Here is a 23984-nt window from a genome sequence, read left to right on the forward strand (position 1 = left end):
GGCCTCCGGGCCGGGAGGCTTCTGGGAGTCGCGGTCCCGGCTCCCCCTGAAGCGGCCTCGCAGAAGGGAAGTGGAAGGAGAAGAACTACATCTCCCAGGAGGCTCCGCGGTTCGCCTCGGACGGGGCGGGGCCAGGGCGTGGCTAGTGCCGGGGGGGCACACCCCTACTCCTCCACCCCTACCCCTCCACCCCCACCCCCCGGAACGCAGAAAGCCTTCGGACTGTCACCAGCCTGCCCCCAAGCAGCCTTCTAGCAGCTCCGCGAGCTGGAAGCCACGGGAGTCCAGCCGAAAACCCCTGAAACTCCGCTCCCTTGTTCCCAAATCCCTCCGGCTTCCCCAGCGCCGGTTCCAGGCCGACCAGGAATGGCACTGAGCGAGACCGGCCGGATCTCCAAACCAGGTCGCTCGCCAAGGCCCGCGCCCATTACAGAGCTATCGGAGGCGGCCGGGCTGGCTCTGGTAGAGCCTTGAAGGCCGCTGCCAGGAGCCCCACCAGGAAGTGGGGAGGCGACTTAGCCCTGCTGCCCAAGTCTAGGTTCAAGATGAGATGAGGATCCCAGCACTCTGTCAGTGCAAAGGTGACAACTGGAGACTGGATTTAGAAATAGAGCTCATGGGGTGCCTGGGAGGCGCTGTCCGTTGGGTGCCGAACTGTTGGTTTAGGCTCAGGTCGTGATCTCATGTTGTGATCTCAGATGGTCAGATCAATCCCTTTGTGGAACTCTTAGTGGAGAGTCAGCTTGGGACTTTCCCTCTTCCTCTGCCCCTCCCACTTGTGCTCTCTCAAATAAATACATAAATCTTTTTTAAAAAAAGAAAAGTATAGCTCATGCACTGCATTGACTGGAGGTTAGATGACAGACAGAGAGTGTAGCTTCTATAGATTTTTTGGTCTAATCAGTGGGGAGCCATGAATGGGCAGCGAGTGGGCAGTGACAGTGCCTGGGAAGGGTGAGTCTGTGGCGCTTGGTCTGTGGTTTGTGATGCCCAGCAGATGTCAGAGTATAGATTGTAAGCAGACAGGAGGACTCCCCTAAGACAGAGAGGGGCTTTGGATCAAGGGCACATGATGGGACAAACCAAATGGACCAGGTGGAGTCTGGACAGGGGTGATAGGGAAGGACATAGAGTCTCAAGTGTACATCTAGGAGAGGAACATCTAGCAAAGGAGATTGGGGATGGCCTGTGACAACCCAGGATACTGGGTGTTTTTTGACGTCAAGAGAAGAGAGAGTTTCAGGAAGGAGGGAGTGATAACTTATGAGGAGTGCTTTACTGGAAGAAGGGTAAGCCAGAAACTTAAGACAGGCCAGCTGGACTTCGAAACATGGCAGCCCCTGGAGACCTTTACCAGGGCGGGGTCAATGGAGGGGAGGGAACAATGGCTTGACTGCAGAGGTGTGAAGGGGGGTGAGAGGTGTGCAAATGGAGACAAGTAGTGTAAACTGTGCTCATGAGGAATGTTGCTTTGGAACAGAGCAATGAAGCAGAGGCTAATGGGGTATGGCAAGTCTAGGGAAGTTTTGTGTCCTCTTTCTCTAGATGGAGATGTTTCAGCTTCTTGTAGAATGATGCAGGGGGGGATGCTCGGGGGGCTCAGTGGGTTAAGCCTCTGCCTTCGGCTCAGGTCACGATCTCAGGGTCCTGGGATTGAGCCCCACATTGGACTCTCTGCTCAGCGGGGAGCCTGATTCCCCCCTCCTCTCTCTCTGCCTGCCTCTGCCTACTTGTGATCTCTCATATAATCTCTCTCTCAAATAAATAAAATCTTTTAAAAAAATGATGCAGAGGGAGGGGAGATTAGTGATGCAGCAAAGTCACTGAGAGGTCAGAGGGGACCGAGTCCAATGCCTGCATGGAAAACCCACACCATACTGCACCACGATGGGAGGCAGGATGCCCGGGCAGAGGCCCACATGGGTATGCTTGGCAGAATAATGGTCCCCCAAAGGTGTCCACATCGTCATTCCCAGAACCTGTGAGTGTTCTGGACAAGAGAGGTTTTGCAAATCTGATTGAGGACTAAGGACCTGGAAATAAGGAGATTATCCTGGATTATCCCAGTGGGCCCAGTGTCATTATGAGGGTCCTCAAAAGTAGAAGGAAGAGGGAGGCACAGGGGTCAAAAGGAGATGTGACTATGGAAGGAGGGTGCAACAGATGCATTGTTGCTGGCTTTAAAGGTGGAGGAAGGGGGCCACCTGCCAAAGGATATGGGTGGCCTCGGAAACAGGGAAAGGAAAGGAAATAGATTCACTCTCAAGCCTCCAGGAGGGAGTGTAGCTGTCCTGAAAGCACTAGGCTCTCCTTTAGCCTTGTAAATCCTGTGTCAGACTTCTAACCTACGGAAATGCAAGATGATTGGTTAGTGTTATTTCCAGCCACCAAGTTTGTGGCAACGTATGGTAACCACAGAAGACTAATACAGTGGACCAGGGGCCCGAAGGGGGAAGGAGGCACATCTCAGGGAAGGACGAAGCAAGGCTACCAAAGTCAAGAGCAAGGCCTGTGAGGGAGAGTTGGGGGTTTCAGAGAGAGGAGGTGGTAGGAAATAGTTGTCTGACAGAGTGGGAAATTTGCAAAGAGTTTCAGAAGGAATGGTCTAGGTTGCAAAGAGGCGAGAGGGGCTGTCAGCCCATAGAGGCTGATAGTGGTCACTGCTCTGGGAAGCACTTACGTGTCTGAGAAAAGAGGCTGCTCTTGAGGCTCACAGTAGGAGCTGACTCAGTCATAGGTGGGCGGAGGGGGGCGCAGAACCAGAGCTCTGGCTTCTGACCTCAGGAGGGTCCTGGTCCCAGTGACATCTTTCCCCCCAGGCCAGCCTCCTGCACCTTGCATCCCAAGTCCTGGGTCCCCTTAGCCCTCTTCCAGGGTCTCTGGGAGAATGTGACAAGTGTGGGCATGAAAGGAAGGTATTGATGCTTCAGAACAGTTCCTGGAGGATGTCCCCTCCCCTAAATGGCATCAGAAGGCATCACAGTTGCCTTTGGGTGCTGCTCAAGCCACAGGCAACAGATGTCTTGCATGGGCACCTATGCTCCATCTGTGTCCTTGTGGATACACCCTACATCAGTCTGTCTGGGGCAGCTAAAAGCACCCCAGGAAAAACATTTCCAATCCCTCTTGAACCCCACCATATGGAGCTGCCTCCCCCAGCCCATCCCAACCTCTCCCCAGTTGCTAAAAATAAGTTGCATCTGGTTATAGCCTAGTGGCTGAGGTCTGAGACTGAACCACAGAGAAGCCAAGGTGAAACACCCCTGGTGGCCAAGACTCCTGGTAGTGGTGGTAGGGGGGGGGTGTTGTCAAAGGGTTGCTGGAAAAGATGTTCTTGAAGCAAAGGTGCCCAACCAGAGAGGAGACCCAGGTGTCAATCCTGAGTTGTCACATCATAGCCCTGGTCTGGGCATTGGCAACCCAAGCTGCTTTGGGGTCCTGGAGCAGGAGTGACCAGGCTGGGCTCTCTCTGGCAGTGGCTGCTGTCAGCTGACCCATGCTGTCTGCGGTTCCTGGCCCACCCCAGGAGGGAACTTCCCTCAACTCTTGCTGCCCATCCCATCCCCCTCCTCTCAAGGTTCTGACCTCTTGGGCCCACTTTGACCTCTAGTCCAAGCTGAGTAGAACCATGACAATTTCATTTCAAACCATGAATGGGGCGGGTCTCCATGTCCCCGAACTCACTGGTACTGGGGCAAGATCCCTCTTGTCAGGAAGAGTGACCACCTCACATAAGTAGACCGCCATCTGCATCACACTCATGGATCCTAAAACAGGTCTTCGAAGGAAACTTCCAAACCACATGGCTAGGAAGTAGGCATTTATTTTATTCCTAGAAGCTCTAGAACCGGAGAATGGTGGGGGACAGGCTGTTCCCCTGCTACTTCATTACTCTGGAGACAAACCCCATGACAATGGTGTCCCTGTCCAGGATGCACACAGTTCTCGGGGAGGTGGGAGCGCTGTCCACCGTGAGACATGCCACAGGTGTCTGCTCTCCACCACCACTGTTCTTGTCATGGTGCTGACAAAGGGTAGGAGATTTTAGAAACATTTGCCAGCATCAAGTATAAGAAAAACACCGCTCCCTAGTTTAGTATCTACCCATTAGACCCATCAAGGAGATCACATTATTCAGTCTTACTCCAAAAGGGTAACTAACTCTCCAAAATGCTTTATTTCATAAAACTGGAACATTTGATGGTAACCCAATACACAAACTCAAGTGGTCCAGGGAGCTCTGCTTCTCTCTGGCAGGTGGAGGAAATGCCACAGAAAGCCTCTGCCTCCCCTGTGTCCTGACTCAAGTGGCAAGTTCAAGCTTCCGCTCAGGCCAGGGCTGTCAGGGTCTGAGGTGTCCCTCTGTCCCGTCACCAGTGCCCAGCACCAAGAAAAGCTTCAGCACCATTCCGTTCACCTTTGCCCCCAGATCCACACAGTACCTGAGAAGGCTGGGACAGTTAAACCCTGGAGAACCCTAGTAGTTGGGTGAGATTCCTCCTCCTGCCTGCAGCTCCCGCCCTCCACCCACTCCTGGGGGGCTGTGGGATCCATAAGAAATACTTTCTTAAGAAACAGGGCTAGGGCTGGTCACCCAGACTGCCCTGCATCCCAGCCACTGAAGGAAGAGAGCCCGCAGACCTGGGAGCCAGCGGGGGGGCCCAGCCCCACCACCTGTGGACCGCAGGGAGGAGGGAACAGAGCAAGGGAAGGCCACACCCACCCTTGCAAAAGCCGGGGTGGTGTTAGTCACCAAGGCCTCCAGACGCTCTGGGTTGTGCGGGCAGCGGTGAAGCTGCCCAGGGTTGCTGGCACCAACTCTGGCCCTTCAGCAGGAGCTCTGGTCAGTTCAGCCTCGGGGGCCTCCTCCAGGTCGGAGCACAGGTCGTCCCCGGGGCCTGGGGAACTGGGCATAGGGGATCCCAGGACCCCTCCTCCCGTGGGCCAGCCACTGCGCCCAGGGGCTCCCGGAGGCCCTGCCAGGGCGTCCCCCAGCAGATCCCGGAAGCTGCTGCCCTCGCGCAGAGGCATGGATTCAAGCAGGTGGTTCAGGAGTTCTGCGGCGACAGTGGCATCGATGGCCTGGCACGTGGACACGAACGTGTGCACCTCGTGCATGCACTGGATGTAGCCAGCCGCGAAGCGCTCGCTTGCTTCAGCCTGCAGCTGCTCGCGCTCTGCACCCAGGAGTGGGAGGGAGAGAGCGGCGCCCGGTCCAGTGAGCTACCACTGCGGTGGCCAGGCCCGCCCAGCCCGCGGGGACAGGGTTCACCCAGGGGACCCGGAGGTCGCCCTCTCCGCCGACAGTACAGGGGCGCCGGGAGGGGAGGTCCCCAGTCCGCGACCCGGGCCGGCTGGGCGAACGCGCCCCGCGCCCCGCGCCCCACCGCCACTCACCGCGCGCACGGCCCCGCAGCGTGCCCTGCACACGCCGCACCGTCAGCTCCAGCACCTCGGCGTTCTCCAGCTTGGCCTGCACCTGCGCCAGCGGGAGAGCCGGGGAGCGTGGGGGGGGGGGGGGTCGGTGAGGCCAGGCCGCGCCGCGAACCCCGCTCTCCGGCCCAGCGGTCCCCGGGCGCCCGCCTGCCCGCCTCACCTCGGCGCCCGCCAGCAGCAGTCGCAGCTCCTGGAGGCTCTCGTTGATCCGCGCGCGCCGCTTCTTCTCCACCAAGGGCTTCCGGGCCTGCGGGAAGCGGGCGGCTGAGCCCCGGTCCCGGGCCTCCCGCCCGCCCGCCCCCCTGCTCCCCTGAGGCTCCGGCCCGCACCTTGCGGTCCCCCCTGGTCTCCCAGCCGTCCTCATTCTCCCGGCTCGGACGGTCCCGGCCGGGGGCCAGGGCCTTAGCCATGGCCCGCACCGCCCAGAGCGCGGCGAGCGCGGCGAGCGCCCACGCCCCTCGCAGCGCTCAGCTGAGGCCGCCGCAGCCCTTGCTTCTCCGCGTCTTCCGCCAACCGCGGCCCCGCCCCTTTTATAGCATCTCATTTGCATTTCAATGCACGGATTGGCCGCGCGGGCCAGAGCCGCCGGGTTGGAGGCGTACCGCGGCCAATAGGAGCGGCGCGCATTGTCCGGCTCCGAGGCCGGCGGGCAGCTGGTGGGGCGTGGTCGGCGGCCGCGGCCCCCAGCCCGGCCTCCCCGCAACCCCAGAGGCTTGGGGCACCCGAGGGGGCGGTGACCCGCAGGGCGGCGGTCAGGGCTGCTTCTGCCGCCCTCCCTACCTGAGCGAGGCGTACAGGTCTGCTGTGCGTGGGAGCAGCATTCATGCAGTCACACTTGTCTTAGTTCCTGCAAGGTGCCTCCCGGGAGGCGCGTTCCTGCGCGAGTGTCGGGGTGCTGGATTCTGTAGGACAGAGCCACAGACAAGGCCGCGGTCTGTGGACCTGGAAAGGTCTATGGGTCCGGCCCGGGATAGCTACGGAGTCCCGGCGAGTTGGGGGCCCATGGGTAGCGGGGATGGGAGAGGCCACATAGCTCCCTTGAGTTTCTTGCGCATTTGTGGGTCCAGACACCGGACTCGATCCTCGACACCGCCCTCCTCCCTCGCGGGGATCCTACCGGGGCTGGGCCCGCCGGCCCGCCGGCGCCGCCCCTCCTCCCGGCGCTCCTTCTCAGGTCACCCTTCCCCCGCCCGCCCCCTTTTCCCTAGTACCACACCCCCCACCCCCAGCAGCCACCCATTCTCTTCTAATCATCATCGCTGTCCACCCAGCTCCCTATGTCCCCCTAATCCCCTTCGCTCTCTTGCCCCCCTTTGACCTCCCTTTCCTTCCCGGCCACAAACATGCCCCCCCACCCCCGGCCGCCGCTGTACATCCCTGAACTCCTCCCCACCCTTCTCTGGTCCTCCTCCCCGCCCACTCTTCCCTGTTCTCCCAGCTCCCTGGCCGACCGTCCTTCCGTGGTCCCCACTCCTGTTCATTCACCGAGGCCAGTCTCCTTCGTCCCCCGTCCCCCGCCCCCCGCCCCGTTCCCCCTCAACTCCCTTTCCCTCCCAGCCCTCCCCTCAACAGACCAGCGTAGGCCCCCTTCTGGTCCCCGTAACTTGATGCCCATGACAGTTGGCAGCTGCAGCCGCTTCGGTGGAGAAAAGCGGGGCCGCGCCAAGAGCGACAGGTGTTGGCCGCGCCTTTGTCTAGGCCTGCTTTGTCCCGCGGCGGGTGGCGGGTGAGCTTGTGTCCGCCAGACGACCGCCACCCCCACCGAGGGCCGCCCATCTGCCAGACTGGCCTCCCTGCGGGTGGGGTGGGTGGACCGTGGGGCCGCGCCCTTGGGCAGCACCGTGGGGACCGCCACCTGTTCCCTGCTCCACTGGCCTATGTACACTTCCCAGTGCAGCAAAGCTGGAATGGCAAGATGGACTCTGGCCACCAGCCCTTTGCACAGATTGAGCCTTCCACCTGGAACATTCTTCAACACTCCTCCAAATATCTATTTCCTCACTGTTTAGGCCACAGCTTCCCTATTCCTTTTCTTCTTTGGGGGGGGTGGGGGGAGGGCACCTTCCCCACAGTCACATTGCACCGTTACCCAGTTCTGTACTACTTACCAGAGACTGGATTGTCAGGGTCTGTTCTGCAGCCCTTGAGACTGTAAGCATCCCTTGTCAAGGGTACCCGGGATCTCCTATCTACAACCAGCACAGAGCCTGGCCTCAGCAGAAGCCTGGGTGGGTGGGGAAGGGGAGGGGTTGTCCGGAGCCTGGCTGGAAAGCAGTAGGGGAAGGAAACATCCACAGACTACAGTGCAGTGGGTGGTAGGTATGGCCACAGATAGGCCCCACCCTAGCCATCTGAAGATGGATCTTACTCCCTGTGACTATTTCACTTTGGGCTCCCCACCAGAAGGACCTTTACAGACAGGGTGGGTTTGGTAAGAGGTTTGACGTTTCCCAAAGTCTATCTAAAGATAGATAGACCTCTATCTATAACTACCCTGAGAGTTTTTTCTGTGCTGATTTTCACCTCCCATCACCTCTTATCACTCAGCCTCTTATCTGCTTCTCTATGAGCAGGCTTCTAAGACCTCCCCAGCCTAGCACTGCTCATCCAGGTAGAGAAACCTATTCCTTTACTTCAGTCATCCCCTGCTGTTCTCAATCTCCCCTGCATGCCAGAAAGCTCAGGTCTCTTCCTTCCCCCTCACCTGGCTGCCCAGAGACCCACCTTCTCTCCTCTCCTTACTCCTGGTGGTGGGTCTGACAGGGGAGGGAGCTCACTGTGGACCTCATGAGAGCCCATAACTGGCCTGTGACTTTACTATTCTTTACCACTGCGACATCGCTCCAGGGAAGGAGACCCTTAAGTAAGTACAATTAAGTTTCCACTACTTTGAGAATATGAAATATGAAAAAAAAAAAACACCTCAGTGATACTGCTTGTAGTCTGATGCATATGTCTCCCATTACCCATTATATTATTTGAACAAAGCCAAAGAGGTATTTTAGAATGCTCTTCATGAAAGGCAGTCCCTGTTGGAACAGGATGGTCAACACCCTGGGGGAGGCCTCTGGGAAAAGACCAATAGAACACTTGATTGGATGGGGCATGGGTGTGGGGAGGAAGGCCTGATAAATGTGAATAGTACAAGCAAAAAATGAGAGGCAACTAGGAACTCCAGGAAAAACAAAAAGCTCCCCCCAAAGAGAAATGTAATCTCAGCACACTGTTGACCTAGGAGTTAACAGTTCTTTCACCATCACAACAATATAACACTGTTCATGAGGTTTCAACATTTATAATCAATCTATAGAGAAGATAAGGAAGACTTATAATTACGGTTACGGAACATGATATAAAGTTGACTATGTAAAAACAAAAGGATAGATGACAGTTGTCAGGAGAAGGGAGGAGTCTGAAGCAAGAGATAGGGACCTCAAGAGTCTTACATGGGAAGGTGGGGTTTGAGGAATGCTTTCTATAGAGTTGAAGGAAGGAGAAATTAAGTGCTGGGGTATGCCTCATTGTGACCAAGAACGCTGAGGAAAAAAAGCACAAGGATAGAGCAAGGTATTAGGAGTCAATAAGATGTTTGGCTGGACCAGAAGTTCCCCAATGACCCATCTTTGAAGTTCGCCTCCATTTCCCTTAGTGGGTCCATTGGCTGGCTGGCTTGGCCCTCCCAGAAGCCTGGCTGTTCCATCTCAGGGCCACCAAGCCCTCTCTCCCTCCTTTGCATGGCCTCCCCTAGTGGACCCATTTCCTGCCATTTGTCCCTTGGACTGATCCTACCTTCAAAGGTTGCTTGAGCACAGACTTCCTGAGCATTTGGGCCCTTTGATCCCCCAGATCCAGGAACAGAGGCCAGCAGAGTCTGGGCAGGGCTGTGCTGGCCACAGGGGGACCAGTTAGCGGCAGGGGTGGCAGGCCATAAATCCCCAGGGAACAAAAGCAGCAGCCAGCCTATGGACGTTCAGGCCCCTTGTAGGCAATCAGCCTAGAAAGCTTGGAGAAGCTCCTTTTGGTCTGGAAATAAACCAGGGGGTGACTTTGGGGTTATATGGTAAATGAAAATGCAATTAAGAGTCCCCAGTGGCATTCAGTTCGGTGAAACGGCCATATCTGGCCATTTAAGGCCAGTTTGCGGAGGCTTCCATACCCACTTGGAGGACTTTGCCTTTGTTCCCCTACCCCCACCCCATCCCCCCATCACTACCAGGCTAGGAGGCAGGGAGTCAAGTCTTCCCTCCTACTCAGGGAGCTTCTGGGAGGCTGGGCACTGGGTCCAGGATCCATTCCTCTCCTTGCTCTGTTTCCCATGGTATGGGTATGAAAAGTGGGAGGAAGTTGGAAGCAGCACTCTCCTGTTTTGCGGGCCTGGCAAGGAGCCGTCACTATGGCAAGAACCGGCTGCATGCGGGGAGGGGATTTTGCGGTGCTGCCTCTATGGTCTCTGATGGAGCACGAGACCTTTCTGGCTGGCATCCTTCTGACCTCTGCCTTCAGCCCCATGGCCAGTACACTGCCAGCTAGCCCAGGAGGAACACAGGGCACAAAGGGAAGAGAGTGGGTGCCTGGGGCCATCTCAGAGTGGACTGGAGCTGGGGGCCGAGTCAGGAAGCCCCACCCCTGTGTCTGCAAGTGAAAAGCCCATGGCAGCACTGGGTCACAGGATTAGATTTACATTCTGTGATGTTGCATCCTAAGAATTCCCTGGGCAGCTGGGGCAGCGAGCAGTGGGGGTACGGGAGGGAGATGCCCACATGCATGCGCAGGAAGGGACCAGCTGTGCCATGGAAGAGATGCGGCAGGTCTTTGAGACTGACGTGACTCCTCACACAGCATTTCTGAAGTTCTTTTTCTTCCTTTCCTTCTTGTTTCATCTTTTGGTAATCTTTGATCTCTATGGTTTTGGCCCTGTACTTCATTAAAAGTACATACAATTAGGGGTGCCCGGGTGGCTCAGTGGGTTAAGCCTCTACCTTCCGCTCAGGTCATGATCTCAGCATCCTGGGATGGAGCCCCACATCAGACTCTCTGCTTGGCGGGGAGCCTGCTTCCCCCCCCCCCCACTCTGCCTGCCTCTCTGCCTACTTGTGATGTCTCTCTCTGTCAAATAAAATAAAATAAAAATCTTTAAAAAAAAGTACATACAATTAACAACAAAAATATACTTGCTTTATTTAGCAATTTTCTAAAAAGCAAAAACAGTCATAAAAAGACACAAGCAGTAAACAAACATATTGCACTGGGTGAAGAAATTTTGGTCTGTGTGTGAACAAACCACGTGAACGGCAAGGCTGACCAAGTCATTACACAGACTCTGAGAGCTTATTTACATGTCTTTTCAGGAATAGATTAAAAAGAAGGCTCAGTTTAAAATCGAGAACAAGGTTTTAAAACCCCTGTGTAAGCACACATACTAAGGGAAACACGTCTTGATACGTGGCACCATGTAAACAATTTCACAAAATGCTCCTATTGTCAACTGCCCAGCACGCATTAAGCTATGCACTTAACAATCAATGAGCATAGATCATATAATAAAATAACGCTGATGGTAAACATTCATAACCGTGAACAATGTTTTGACAGTTGTGTGTTCAGGTAACATACACGTAACCTTGACTAGCATCTAATCCCTTAATGATTGGACCTCAGCGGCAGGGGGTAGGTTTGAAGGCATCTATTCTCCAACAAATACACAGGCTACCATCTCATTTTGGGCATCTGAAGGTGCTGTTACTTTATAAATAATTTTAAAAACCCACCAGTATTCTTACATTGGAGTTTAAGAAAAACCGGATTAATATCCAAATGTAAGACTGAAAACCAAGCAGATTACAAGGACGCTGCACTGACTCTTGCAGCCACTTCTCCATCAGAGGATGGGAGGAAGCCTGCTTTCTTTTCTGTTTTTACAAACTCAACCCGATCTTAAGTCAGCTCTTTCTCTTGCGGTAACCTTCACTTCAGGGACCAATATAGCTTTCCCCCAAACAATCCTTGGAATCCACAATGCAACATGAGGTTTTGTAAGGAAATGGGCAGACCGGCCTCACTCCTCCACCGGTGTCCCAGTGACCAGACAGTGCTGGTGACGTGAGGACTGTCACTGCTGGGATCAGAAGCTTCCTCGAGTGAGGTCAGGCTCATGGAAAGAACAAGGGCTGGCATATCAGCCCAAGGGTGCGGGGAGAGGCAAGCTCACGGCACTCAGGAAAGCACAGATGGGGTCACCAACTCAGTGTCAGAGCTCGTGTCTGGGGGGCTCCAGCTGAAGGACAGACACCAACGGGTTCCAAATGTGGCTACTGGAGACCGGTCTGCAAAGGGAAGTCGCCACAGAGACAGTCAACACCATATTTTATCTACATATGGGTCATGGTCTGAAAGGGACCCAAGGATGATGTAGAAATACACAGAAGGTTCTGGGTATGTGCCAGTCTGATGGAGCTGGTCAGACAAACCACGGGGCTTCTTCTTTCCAGAGTGAGCATCTCTCCTTGGCTTGGGCAAAACACAAGCTACATCAGATTGAAAGGTTTGCCAACATTTAGTAGCCAAAGCAGAAGCTGCTGGTTTGCCGAAGTACACTTCACAGCGACACACGCGAAACACTTCGACAGAAAGTTAGGAGAGGCTGGGATCTCCATTTGGTACATTCCAAAAACATCTAGTTTGTTTAGATGATGTCTAGGTGATCTAGATACAGAGCAGACCCCAGAGGACAGAATCTGATCTGATCCAAACACACCTGGGGGCAGCTCCGGAAAGACCGGGAGCATCCCAGCTGTTTGCTGCAGGCTGGAAGATGTCTCTGGACAACCCCCCGGCCAGCCAGAAGCCTCCGCAGGGCAGAGACCTCTGAGAGCCCTAGGGCAACCTCCCTGCCGCATGCTGAGGGCATTCCAGCTTTCTCAAGTTAAGGAATAACGAAATCTGTCCCAAACTTTGTATTTATGTTTTAAATACCAAAGTGTATTTCCTCCCCGACCCTTCCCACTCTCCACAGTTTTTAAATCATTCCTTCAGAAAACTATGTTTTTTTCTAAAACAAAAAAAGCGACATAAGTTTATCTGTCCGTTTCATTACAAACAGATATGAACATCTTTCATCACTTCTGAGCACCATCTAATGTAGATCACGAGCTGTCGGGGCGCAGGGAGGAGAGCTAGGTCCGCTCTTCACTTCTGTGACTCAAGGGGGCTCCATTTTCCTCCTCTTTGGCATCTGTGGCTTCACTGAGACCCAGAGTAGGGGTATCTTCCTCGAAGGGTGGGCAGATGTTGTCTTGTCCCTTGTTCCCACAGTAAATACATTCCTTAAAGGGAAAGATGTAAGGTCAGTAACAAAAATGACCTCTTCATTACCAAACAGTGGTTTGACCTGAGGGAGGTGCAGGTGACCTGGGGTTAGCTGTGGTGAGTGAGGAGGGCGGAAAGCCGCTGAGGACCCCGCCTGCTCTTGAGGGAGGTCAGAGCTGCTCCCCAGAGGCCCCACTCCCCAGTTCCCCAAGGCCAGGGGAGCATCCAGGCCCTTATCTGAGAGGCAGCTCTCCATGGTGACAGGATAGTGGAACCCGTAGGCTGGAGGTTCTGTCCCAGCTCCTCCCCTTCCTGCCTGTGCGACCACAGTCAAAGTCCAGTTTAACTGCCTTCTCCAACCTCAGTTTTCTTGTGCAGAAAGTGGGCACAACAAAGTACTGTCTTATTCCCTGACTATCTGTTGATCACCTGTAATGCTCCAGGCAGGTCCCAAGGACTGGGATTCTCCAGCGAACAAAGATGAAAATCTCTGCCCTGGAGAAGAGGGGAGGGGAGATCCTGGGAGGAGAGAGGGACAATAGTCCGAGTGACAGGTGTCCCCAGCATATTCAAGATGAAAGCCTAGAGGAACATGGTACATGGACGAGACCTACAATCTTATTCTGGGCCTTCAGAACCAGAGAAGGCCCGAGATTGGGGCAGGGGGTCTGTGACACCCTCCCCTCACAGGGTAGAGTCTCGCTCCCTGGGAAGTGGGGCTTCTAGCCTTTAGGTGATGACAGATGCCCCCGCTGACATCTTGCCCTCAACTTCACGAGAAACTCTGAGCCCTAACTGCCCAGGCAAGCTGCTCCTTAATTCCCAGACCAAAGAAACACTGGGACAGTGTAAGTGTTCACGGCTTTAGGCCACTAAGGCTTGGGGTTTTTGCTAGGAGGTGATAGACAGCCAATCCTGCGGTATGTGACCTGAAGGAAGCCGGGAGGAGCCATGTGACTGAGAGAAGGGCCTCCCAGCAGAGGGAAGGGCAGGTGCAAAGGCCAGGTGGCAGGAGGGACAGGTGAGAGGCCCACGTGGTTGCAGAGAGTGAGGGAAGAGAAATGGCAGATGGCAGATGGGGGCGACATATCAGATTTTTATGGCTTTGCAGCACTTTAACTGGCTGGGGCACAGCTGCCAGGGACACAACCGTAGGGACAAGGGGGAAGGACGCGCAGTGAGGAGGCCGCTGTGAAGATCCAGCTGAAAGAGCACTGTGGCTTGAAGCAGTGGACAGTGCTGGAGGGGATGGGGGTGTCAGGGTCCTGTCCTGAAGCCGGAGGACTGAGAGGGCAGTGCATTCGGAGGCTGAAGGACACGGAGACCCTGAAGTGAATGGCTTCCAGGGTGTGGGGCGCAGGGTGGGCAGGGCATGGGGATGGGCACAGACATGACTCCGCAAGTCCTGTGGAGGAGGAGGGTGTGGCTGCAGGTCCCTGAGGCCTGGAAGGAGTGGTGTTCCCACCGTTAACTAATGGTCAATGCAGACAGTGAGGGCTCATGGTAGGAAAGCTTCTTCCTAGTTTGTTTTTTAAATTGCAAATAAGTGAAAGAAAGAAACAACATTCAAATTTCAGTATGCCACCGAGAGGGAATATTCAGAAGATCTTTTCGGGAACAAGGTTGCAAAATTCCTTAAAGTAGACTCAGTAGCATCCTGGGATCATTTGTCTTCGTGAACAGACTCTTTCTAGCTTTGGAAGTTTGAGGGGTACTGAGAGAGCTAAGGGCTGTGGGGAGTGTGCACAAGCATCCTGAGCTCACCGTGAGGTCCAGGGCGGCAGGCAGGCGGCCGCCCCTCAGCCATGGATGCACGTCCAGCAGCTCCTGCCTCTGGCCCTCAGTGAAGTGGGGCTGGGACTTCTGCATGGCTCTCAGCTTCTCCCGGTCTTCCTTCAACACTGTTTCCAGATTCCTTCACAAAACAGTTAGAAACAGGTAAGCTGTACAGTACCTGAAGGGGGTTCTGTGGTTTAAAAAAAACAAAACAAAACAAAACAAAAAACCTCTTTTTCTAGCAACTCTTTCAGGATTAATTTTAGATGATTTTGTTTAATGCTAATTTCTTTTTTCTTTAAAATAAATTACCCTACTTAAGGCACCTTAACCTCCATAGACTATCATCTGTAGTTTTTCTATTAAAATAACTCAAGTTACGATCTAGGTTTTATTTGAAATTAGCGGGACTGGGCACCCACAGACACTTGGTTCTGCACAGGCTGGTTAGCTGGACACTCTGACCAACAAGGCAGCGGGTGGGATAACCGTCCTAGCTCCCCAGCAGACACTGGGCTGGCTGGAAGCTGCCCCAGACAAGGAAACCCAGACCCCCCTCCCACCTGCCCCCAGAAGCCTGGCAGTCCTGAGCCTCTGCAGTAATCCCTCCTTCCTTCCCTGGCTCCTCCCACCATGGGGCTCCGAGGCACAGGGACCATAGCGGTCCCTAGACCAGACTGACGTGGGGCAGAAGCACAGACCTGCTCACCCCAGAGGAGCTGGTGGCCCAGGCTGCTCACCTCCCTGAGCTCCTGTAACTCCAGGATGGACACAGCCCATCTCGCCCACAGGGGAACAGGCAACTGAGCCAAAGGGAGACGTTGGCACAAACACCTTGTGAGCCCAGCAATATGACGGGGGTTGGAAGGGAGCCTGTCCTCCTCCCAGCCTACAGCAGGTCACCTGCAGTTCTCCGCGGGACCACGGAACCATCCAGAGTGACCCTCCTTCTCTGTTCATATAATCAGAGGCGAGGCTCTCAGTGGGAAGTCTCCCCGACTGGGTGGCCTTGTTGCTTAGTGAGCCCATGTCCCTAGGAGAAGTCGGGGGTTACCGGGAAGGCAACTGGTAGGTCATCATGACGCTATCATCTGTGTCGGCCATCAGCAACCAGACTGGGTCCTGCAGGACATACTTGATGAACTGCTCACTTTCTTCCATATCTGCCTTTGCTTTCGCTTTGTGGTTCTTCTCCGAAGAGTCGATGCTTCCAAAATACTTGCTGGTGTGACCTGTGTCACTACTGCCTTTAAAAACACAATACGTGGCAAGTGAAAACCTTTCATGTGAAGTTAAGCCTCATAAAATGGCAGTTTTAGGGAACCAAAGGGTTTGACGTGGTAACGAGTGCCTAGACAGGTAGGTTTTGCCTCCTCTTTTCAGTTCTCAAATTATCTGGATAATACCAGCCAGCACCATGGGGACGATTCTCTCCAGGGTCAGCCCTGAGAAGTCCAGATGGGGCTGCGTCTTAGAAATCGTGCTCCTTCGGGGTGCCTGGGGGCTCTGTCAGTTAAGTGTCCAATTCCTAATTTCAGCTCAGGTCATGACCTCAGGGTCATGGGATGGAGATGTGGAGAACCACATCAGGTTCTGCATGCTGGGCATGGAGCCTTCTTCAGATTCTCTCTCTCCCTCTTCCCCTTTAAGCAACGCCCTCCCCCCCCCCCCCCCCCCCCCCCCCCCCCCCCCCCCCCCCCGCCAAAAGAAATCATGCTCCTGCTCCTTGACTAGGTCAGGCCACAGAGAAGCTGGTTTTGTCAGTGGAGGACAGCTGGCCTGGCACACTCTGCCATCAGCCTCTGTGGGGAGCAAAACCAGAGAACAGGTGAAGATGGGTGCTCAGTCAGTGGGGAGAGGATGCGGCTGTTCCAGATCACACCTGAGTGATCCTCCCTGGTAAAGCACACCCCCACACCCTAGCTTCACGTGAGGGGAGCTAACTCAGCAAGGGGAGCACGACCGGCCCTCCTGGCAGGCCCAGAGACTCTGAGGGATGGTCCAAGATGGTCCAAAAGGGCTGGCGGCATGGAGGCCTGTGATAACAGCAATGTCCACAGCAAATGGGCAGAGGGGATGCACATCAGCAGGGCAAGGGAGGAGGACAGAGCCTGAACCAGCTGGCAGCCACGGCTGCAGGCTCTGGGGAGGCACTTGGGAGCACCAGCTGGATGCCCGTGAGGACCCGGTCTGCACTGGATACCAGGCCCTGAGCACACACAGGCCTGTGGCCTGGGGTGCAGGAAAAGCTGCGGATGCCCAAGAACATTAGGTGGCCATCATCTAAACAAACCTGAAATCCAGCAACTGAAACATACCCAACACAGCGCCAACAACATACCTGCTCCACTTCTGGATGTAGTGCAGCCCAGTGAGCCTGAGCCCAGGGAGTCGGATGTAGCAGAGGCTCCGCTCCCAGATAGGGCCGACCCTGTGGCTGAGCACAGGTCCTCGTGCAGCAAGAGGTCCAGCAGGCCACTGGATGTGGAGAGGGCATCACTGTTCCGGGCATCTGCAGGTTCCTCATGCTTTAGGAACAGGGAGAAGACAGCACAGTCAGGGCTCAGTGCACAGAATGGGGCTCGGCACACAGAATGGGGCTCTGCACATTGTCAGGGCTCTGTATACACAGAGGGGCTCAGCATACCATCAGGGCTCTGCATAAAGAAAGAGGCTCTGTGCACAGTTAGGGTGTGATTGCACAGAACAGGGCTCTGCATACAGAGAGAGGCTCTTTGCACAGTCAGGGTACAGAACACAGAATTGGGCTCTGTGCATAGTCAGGGCTCTGCATACAGAGAGAAGCTCAGCACACAGTCAGGGTGCAGTGCACAGAGAGGGCTCAGTGCACAGTCAGGGATCTGTGTATAGAGAGGGAGTTGGTGCACAGTCAGGGCTCTGCACACAGTCAAAGGCTTGGTGCACAGAAAGAACCTCTGCTCACTGTCAGAGCTCTATGTATAGAGTGGGTGTTGGTGCACAGTCAGGGCTCTACGCAAAGTCAGGCACTTTGTGCACAGAGAGAGGGTCTGTGCACAGTCAGGGCTCTGCATATAGGGAGAGGATCTGCACACAGTCAGGGCTCTGCCCAGAGAGAGAGGCTTTGCACACTGTCAGGGCTCTGCATACAGAGAGAGGTTCTGTGCACAGTCAGGGCTCAGCACACAGAACAGGGCTCGGGGGAGCTGCACAGCGCTATCTGCACAGGGCTGCTCAGAGACAGAGCAAAGTGCCACCCTCCTTAGGTCACTGGTCCTCCTTCACCGCCAATGAAGAAGACGAAACGAACATGCCCCCCCCCCCCCCCGGTTATTAAGTCTACAGCAACACCCTTGCTAGTGGTCTATGAGTGTCATCTAATAACCTTAATTTTGGGAAGGTCACACCAAAGACAGCGCGTCTTGGGTCCCTGAGAGAAAGGCCTTCTGCTCGTTCCCATACCCTGGCAGACAGGGAAGAGGGGAAGCGCATCAGCAGCACCCCAGTGACTGCTGCCCTGTGGGATGGGGGAGGGGAATCTGGCTTCCCAGTGGGCATGGCCTTGACCTGACAGCATCCTGACCCTCTGACCCTCAGAACCAGCACGATAGGCCCAGGACCCCAGACACAGGAGTCGGGGGGCCCCCTGGCACATGGAGGTATTTACTTGAGACTTCGAGATTGTGCTTCCCCTCCCGGGAGCAAGGGCAGGGGTGCCAGTGGCCGCATTGCCCTGCTAGCGTGACTATATCCCTCAGTGTGGTTACCGCCCCCCTCAGCATGGTCACTCAGAGCAGTCACTACACAGCTCAGCATGGCCACTACACCCCTCAGTGCAGTCACTCAGTGCGGTCACCATACCCCTTAGTGTGGTCACTCAGCGCAGTCACTACACCACTCAACAAAGTGACTCAGCCCGGTCACTCAGCGTGGTCACTACACCCCTCAGCGTTGTCACTCAGTGCGGTCACCATACTCCTTAGTGTGGTCACTCAGCGCAGTCACTACACCCCTCAGCACAGTGACTCAGCCCGGTCACTCAGCGTGGTCACTGCACCCCTCAGTGTGGTCACCACATACCAGTGGTTCACCGGAAGCAGCTCACGACTTCATTAACTGAACAAGAACAGCACACCAGCATCCCGTAGGACTTGGGAGGAGGGGCGCATGTGGCCTGGTTTCAGAGCTGAGGCCTCTGACTCCCTGCCCCCCAGGGTGCCTCTGCGGCCAACACCCCTTCCCCCCACTGCCCTCCAAGGGGTCTGAGTTCTGGCATTCAACCCGACTGTGCTTTATCCACAGAGTTTTACTGAAAATACTGGGGCCCAGAGCGAGTCATGAAGTCACGTGTGTGTACCTGGACCCGTGTCCCCCATCAGACAATCCAGTGGCTTCCTTCATCTGGACCCCCAGACAATAAGAAGCTGCCAGGGGTCTACTCTGACAGGGTCGCTGAGCTGGAAAACATTTCCGTCCAGCCCATGTATTTAGGTCACAACTGGAACCGTGTGGCAGGAGGGGAGACAGGTACGCACGTGCTCACCCTGTCCCTGCGCCCCCACTGCCTGCTTTAGGTAAGGAAGACAGGAAATGCTTACGATTGGCGAGGCTTTCGGCTGCCGGTCCCAGGATGTGGAAGGTCTGCAGTCAGGCCCTGCACCCGCTGTCCCCACTGTCCCTGCGGGCCCTGCCGTTCCTGAGGCCGCGGCGCTGCCCTCAGGGACCTCCTCCAGCTGCAGCAGGTTGAGCTGCAGAGGCGAGCTGCCTCGGGACTGGAAGAGCGGAGGGGAGGCTCTGCCCGGGGGCCCAGAGGCAGATGGTGGGGACACGGGGGTGGCTGTGCGAGAAGCTGCCAGCCCACGCTCCACCAGAGGACACGTGCATGGTGCTTTGTGGGGTGAGGTCCGGCTGGGGAGCTCAGGCTGCGAGGCAGGGATCATCTCAGACAGAAAGTTAGGCTGGCCTGGGAAGAAGGCCTGGGGCAGGCTGGGGGTCACTGAAGGGAAGGAATAGTTGGGTAACACCAATGCCATGACTGGGGTCAAGGGGACAGCGAACGGCGGGTGCTGGATGGCAAACTCATGCTGGGTGTCCATGGGCACGGCGGGCACTGCGAAGCTGGCCTGGGGAGCCAGGGGTGCCGACGCCACCATCCCTGGTGTGGGCATGATTCCTGGGGCTGGAAACACAGGCAGGGGGTAAGCAGGCACCGAGGCAGGGAAGGGCGTTGTGGGGCAGCTGGACTGGGACGTGTCCCACGGTGACCAGGCTGTGGCATTCAGGCCCATCAGCGGGGGCCGGTGGGTCGCAGGGCCCCCAGACCCAGTGCTCTCAGAAGAGTCTCGAGGCTTGGCCCGTTTGGACTTTAGTTTTCTGTTCTTCCCAGTTTTTTTCCAAGATGAATCTATTCCAGAAGCATTTCTTAGTCCTGGTGCAGCTAAAATAATGGGAAAACACCAGAGTTAAGATGCAAACATTTATGTGTTTGCCAGTTTTCAGACTCCTAGGCCCTGGAAACACGAGGACACATCCCAGTTCAGCAGTTCCGTGTTTCCAAATGTCAGCCTGTGGCCACTCAGGCCACCATCAGGTGCTGCCCGGCCCTCAGTGAAGTGAGAACAATCAGGGCAAAATCTTCCTAAAACCAGAGTCACCCAGTTTTAAGGACGGCCATTAATTGCAAGATCACATGCCCTGTTTTTCATCTGGTGTTAAAATACCCTTTCCCTGACAAAATAATAGTGATGAAAAGTTGTATTTAAAAGATTTCATTCGGGCGCCTGGGTGGCTCAGTGGGTTAAGCTGCTGCCTTCGGCTCAGGTCATGATCTCAGGGTCCTGGGATCGAGTCCCGCATCGGGCTCTCTGCTCAGCGGGGAGCCTGCTTCCCTCTCTCTCTCTGCCTGCCTTTCCATCTACTTGTGATTTCTCTCTGTCAAATAAATAAATAAATAAATAAAATCTTTAAATAGATAAATAAATAAATAATAAAAGATTTCATTTGCTCAAAACAGTAAAAAGCCTGGTAAGTGTCAGCTGTTCCCCAGTACTGGTCTGTGAAATGTGAAGGTGAACACCCCGATCATCTAACCTATTTTTCAATTTTATGAGCTTCATCACTACTGTTCCTTAAAATGAGCTGCTTCCTGCTTTGCCTGTCAGAGGGAGCCTGGACTCCAGCCCAAAGGGAAGTCAGAGGATGGAAGGGAGCACATGCTCTTGGAACTACCTTCCTTCTCTCTGATGGGCAATGCTTTTTTCTTCAGAAGGCTGGAAGTCTCCAAGGGTAGCAGAAGGGACTCTGGACTTGTCCCCACACTCCACCCTCGGGCCTGGGCTAGCAGGGGAAGTATGTTGGTTGAGCTGGGGGGTCATGCCATGCCTGGGATGGTCCCAGGAACCTCAGTTTCTCCTCTCCTGTCACACAGGATAACTCTGGGCTTCTGCAGCAGGTATGTGGGGACACCTTCTGTCAGCAATGCCAACAGGTGCTCCCTTAACCTTTACTCCATGCTGAAGACAAATGGACCAATCCAAGGCAAAGTGCTAAGTGGGTAAAGGCTTTGTGACTCAGATTCTCACCTGTTGTTTTTTCTATAGGAAATATGTCCCCTGGTGGGATTACTGGCTGAAGCACTGGGCTCCTGGGATTGCACATCAGGGTCTAAAAAGGATTGCTGTGGACGGCTGCACAGTCTGTGCACTGCAAAAACTGCTGGGCCAAGGGAGGCAAGAGGGAGCTGAAACTCAGTAGTAAATCAGGCCCACAGAGTGGGTCTGCCCAAGGTGGGGGGGATGACACTTTCTCCTAATTTCCAAAGAAATTAGGCCTAACAGTCACCCTAAGTCTGGGGAAGAAGAAGAAAAGGAAAAGACTAGAAAAGACATAATCCTTGGCAGCATCAGTCTCTTTTACTTCTCATATTTTCACTTTGTGGTGTGTCTGCCTAGAGATCCAGGGGAAGCTGGGTTCTCATGGTGCATATGTCTCCTGGGATCACTAGCTCTGATCCCTGTGTCTGGCCTGGGCAGCCCTGGGAAAAGGTGGTGTCTCTGATCAGTCCAGCCCTGTCTATCTTCACCCCATGCCCTTCGATCCCCTGCAGGCTCTCAGCCTGAAAGGCAGCTTTCTGTACTCCCGGGGTCTATCCTCCAGCCTTAAGGCCCCCCAGTTAGGAAGGCATCTGGGGAGAAGGGGGTCACTCCCTCCTATGGTGTCCTCAGGAGTCTGACGCCATGTGCCCCGTCAGTCCTATGGGGCGGGTAAAGTCCCCTGCCCCTCACAGTCACCCAGTGAGAGATATCTGAGGTGGCAGCTCTGACTTCCATGGGGGCCAGCCTGGGACTGTCGCTGCTCTTGCTAGCACTGTTGCCAGGACACCTGTTTCTACTGAAACAGACTGCATCACTGGGAAGTTCCAGCCCATATCTAACTGGGGCCATTCCACACATCGACAGGAGCCCTGGACTCTACCAAGAAGAACATCTTTAAAATGTGGTTTTGCCACTTACCTCTCTCACTCAGCTGCCCCTTGGACTTTTCCTGTAAGTAATAATGGCAGCGAGACTGGAAGATAGTGAGTTTTCGCATCTCCTTGAACTTGAGCAGGAAGCTCTGTTCCTCCTTCTGGGTGTGGGCAGCCAGCACTTCCTTGGTAAGGCCCAGCGTCCTGAGGGGCTCCTTCTCCGCGCCCAGGATGCAGGGCCGTCCGTCCAGAGACTCAGGCCCACTCATGGCATCTTCCACCAGCTCTGTAACAGAAGATGGGCACCGGGGCTTAAAACAACAGAAAAACGCACCTGGCGTCTCTGAAGAAGGTAGCCCCTCGCATACATGTGCGATTCCTCGTGCTGCCGGAGCTTGAGGCTGAAACCTGTGATACGGTTCAGGCAGCTCTCTGAGAAAAGTTCACCATCAAAGGCACAAGACAAGGACAGAAAGCCTCACTGCCTGGGCAGCTCCAGGATTGGTCTTCAAAGCAAACTGAAATGTGGGGTACCTGGGGTCTCAGCCCCACGTTGAAGATGCTGCTCCTGGTCTGTCCTTGGCTCTGAGAGCACAACATCCTGAGCCGGCGCGGGGCCCCTGTCCTTCTTCAGGACCTGCCGGCTCCCTCCCATGCACTCTCCCCTCAATGTCCCTGTCTTCCCAGCACAGAACAAATCTGGGTTTCCATCCCCTCGTGGGTGTTGTGAGGAACAGGGTAACTCAGGGATGGTATCCGGCAGGTAGGACCTGTCCTGGCTCCTGTCCTCCAACAGGGGAGGGGGCGGGGACCCTCAACCCCACAGAAGTGGGAGGCCCAGGACCCTCACTCATTCCCTGGGAGGCCGGGGCTCAGCACCACCATGGCCTCTGCCCGGTAGGCGCCGGAGTAGACAACTGCCGCCAGGTGGACCTGGAGTGCAGTGGGGGCTAGGACAGGGGCCCTGGGACCAGGAGGGACTGGAACTGGGACAGGGGTGGCTGGGACCAGGACAGGGGTAGCTATACCCCGCCCTGCTTCTGCACCTGAATTTCTAATTTTCATCGTTAAAATCAGACCGCTCCCGACATAGTTGGTGAACCAACAAGCGTACCGAGCTCGGGCTGCGGCTTCTTGTCACCCACATGCACGATGGTGCTGCTGTAGCTGCACTGGCTGGTGAGGGACACTACACTCTCCGCCTTGCTGGGCAGCGTCAGTGATGGCAGGTGTGCGCTGACCCCCGCGTGGCTGTTCACCTTGGAGGATGACGCTGTCTCTTTATATGAGGAAATGGACACAGACACAGAAATGCAACAAAAGCAAACTGCTCAGACAAGACACCCCACTGTCTACGCGGTGCACCAATACCCTGGGGACCCATAGAGCCTGCATATACCCGGGCACATAACGGCCCATCCCTAGCTCTTTATTCACAGAGTAAAGCAGGAGAAGAGGGAAGTCTGAACTGGACACAGCCTGAGTGCTCTAATAGGAGGTAGACGGTTGGGCAGCTGCAGGTACTTTGGGTCTGGGCCTCCAACCAGGACCTGGGGCCCTTCCACAGGCCCGCAGATGGCCAGGAGCCCACCATCCGCAGGGTGCTGGCCAGGGGCTGGCTCTGCGTCCCCGAGGACTAGGGCAGGGACTGTCCATCACAGTGGGACTGCCCAACGAGTGCTCCATCAACAGGGGGCTACCCAGTGTCTGGTCCTGGTAAGGCCCAGCAGTAACACTCAGAACGCTCGAGAGGCCTGTGGGGTGAAATCCGACTCAGGTGTGCTAACATTCGGAGGATTGTGCTCTTCCGAGAGACCACAGAAACAAGACCCGCCCAAGAACAGCAGGGTGAGGTGCCCCCAGGTCTCCAGCAGCCCCAGCAAGATCCAAGTCTCAAAGTCCCAAATCACCTTTACCTCCAGCTTGTAAGAAGATCCTAAGTTTTGAGCTACTCTGGTCATGGAAAGACCAGCCTACACCCACATACTGTATCCTTGAAGCTGCTCAGACTTCCTGTGGGAGG

The 23984-nt window shown here is 55.3% G+C and overlaps 2 protein-coding genes across 14 annotated transcripts in view; both read right to left on the bottom strand.

The window, feature by feature from the left end:
• Positions 1-2952: 2952 nt before the first annotated feature.
• PER2 (period circadian regulator 2) overlaps positions 2953-23984 on the bottom strand; it is a 47598-nt gene continuing 26566 nt past the window's right edge. For 4 of the 6 annotated variants that reach the window (XM_032355341.1, XM_032355340.1, XM_032355342.1 and 1 more), the window contains exons 17-23: positions 23076-23240; positions 22008-22247; positions 19095-19933; positions 16859-17045; positions 15572-15764; positions 14506-14656; positions 10585-12758 (exon numbers count right to left, since the gene is read on the bottom strand). In XM_032355341.1, the coding sequence (XP_032211232.1) occupies positions 12609-12758; positions 14506-14656; positions 15572-15764; positions 16859-17045; positions 19095-19933; positions 22008-22247; positions 23076-23240 (1925 nt within the window). In that variant the 3' untranslated portion in view covers positions 10585-12608. Of the gene's footprint in view, positions 3000-10584; positions 12759-14505; positions 14708-15571; positions 15765-16840; positions 17046-19094; positions 19934-22007; positions 22248-23075; positions 23241-23984 lie in introns of those variants that run through there. The other 2 variants (XM_032355343.1, XM_032355344.1) reach the window with 2 other exon arrangements.
• On the bottom strand, positions 4141-8208 carry HES6 (hes family bHLH transcription factor 6). 8 transcript variants are annotated; one of them, XM_032355349.1, is made up of 6 exons: positions 8161-8207; positions 7545-7625; positions 6217-6338; positions 5597-5683; positions 5398-5479; positions 4141-5177 (listed from the first exon to the last, which is right to left on the bottom strand). In XM_032355349.1, exons 3-6 carry the CDS (start codon positions 6259-6261, stop codon positions 4750-4752), a joined length of 642 nt encoding a protein of 213 aa, XP_032211240.1. In that variant the 5' UTR covers positions 6262-6338; positions 7545-7625; positions 8161-8207; the 3' UTR covers positions 4141-4749. The 8 variants fall into 8 exon arrangements, with proteins under 8 accessions (XP_032211240.1, XP_032211241.1, XP_032211239.1 ...); XM_032355350.1 differs by lacking the exon at positions 7545-7625 and having other exon boundaries at positions 8161-8208; XM_032355348.1 differs by lacking the exon at positions 8161-8207 and having other exon boundaries at positions 7545-7782.

Source organism: Mustela erminea, chromosome 8 (genome assembly GCF_009829155.1).
Source record: "Mustela erminea isolate mMusErm1 chromosome 8, mMusErm1.Pri, whole genome shotgun sequence".
NCBI classification, from domain to species: domain Eukaryota; kingdom Metazoa; phylum Chordata; class Mammalia; order Carnivora; family Mustelidae; genus Mustela; species Mustela erminea.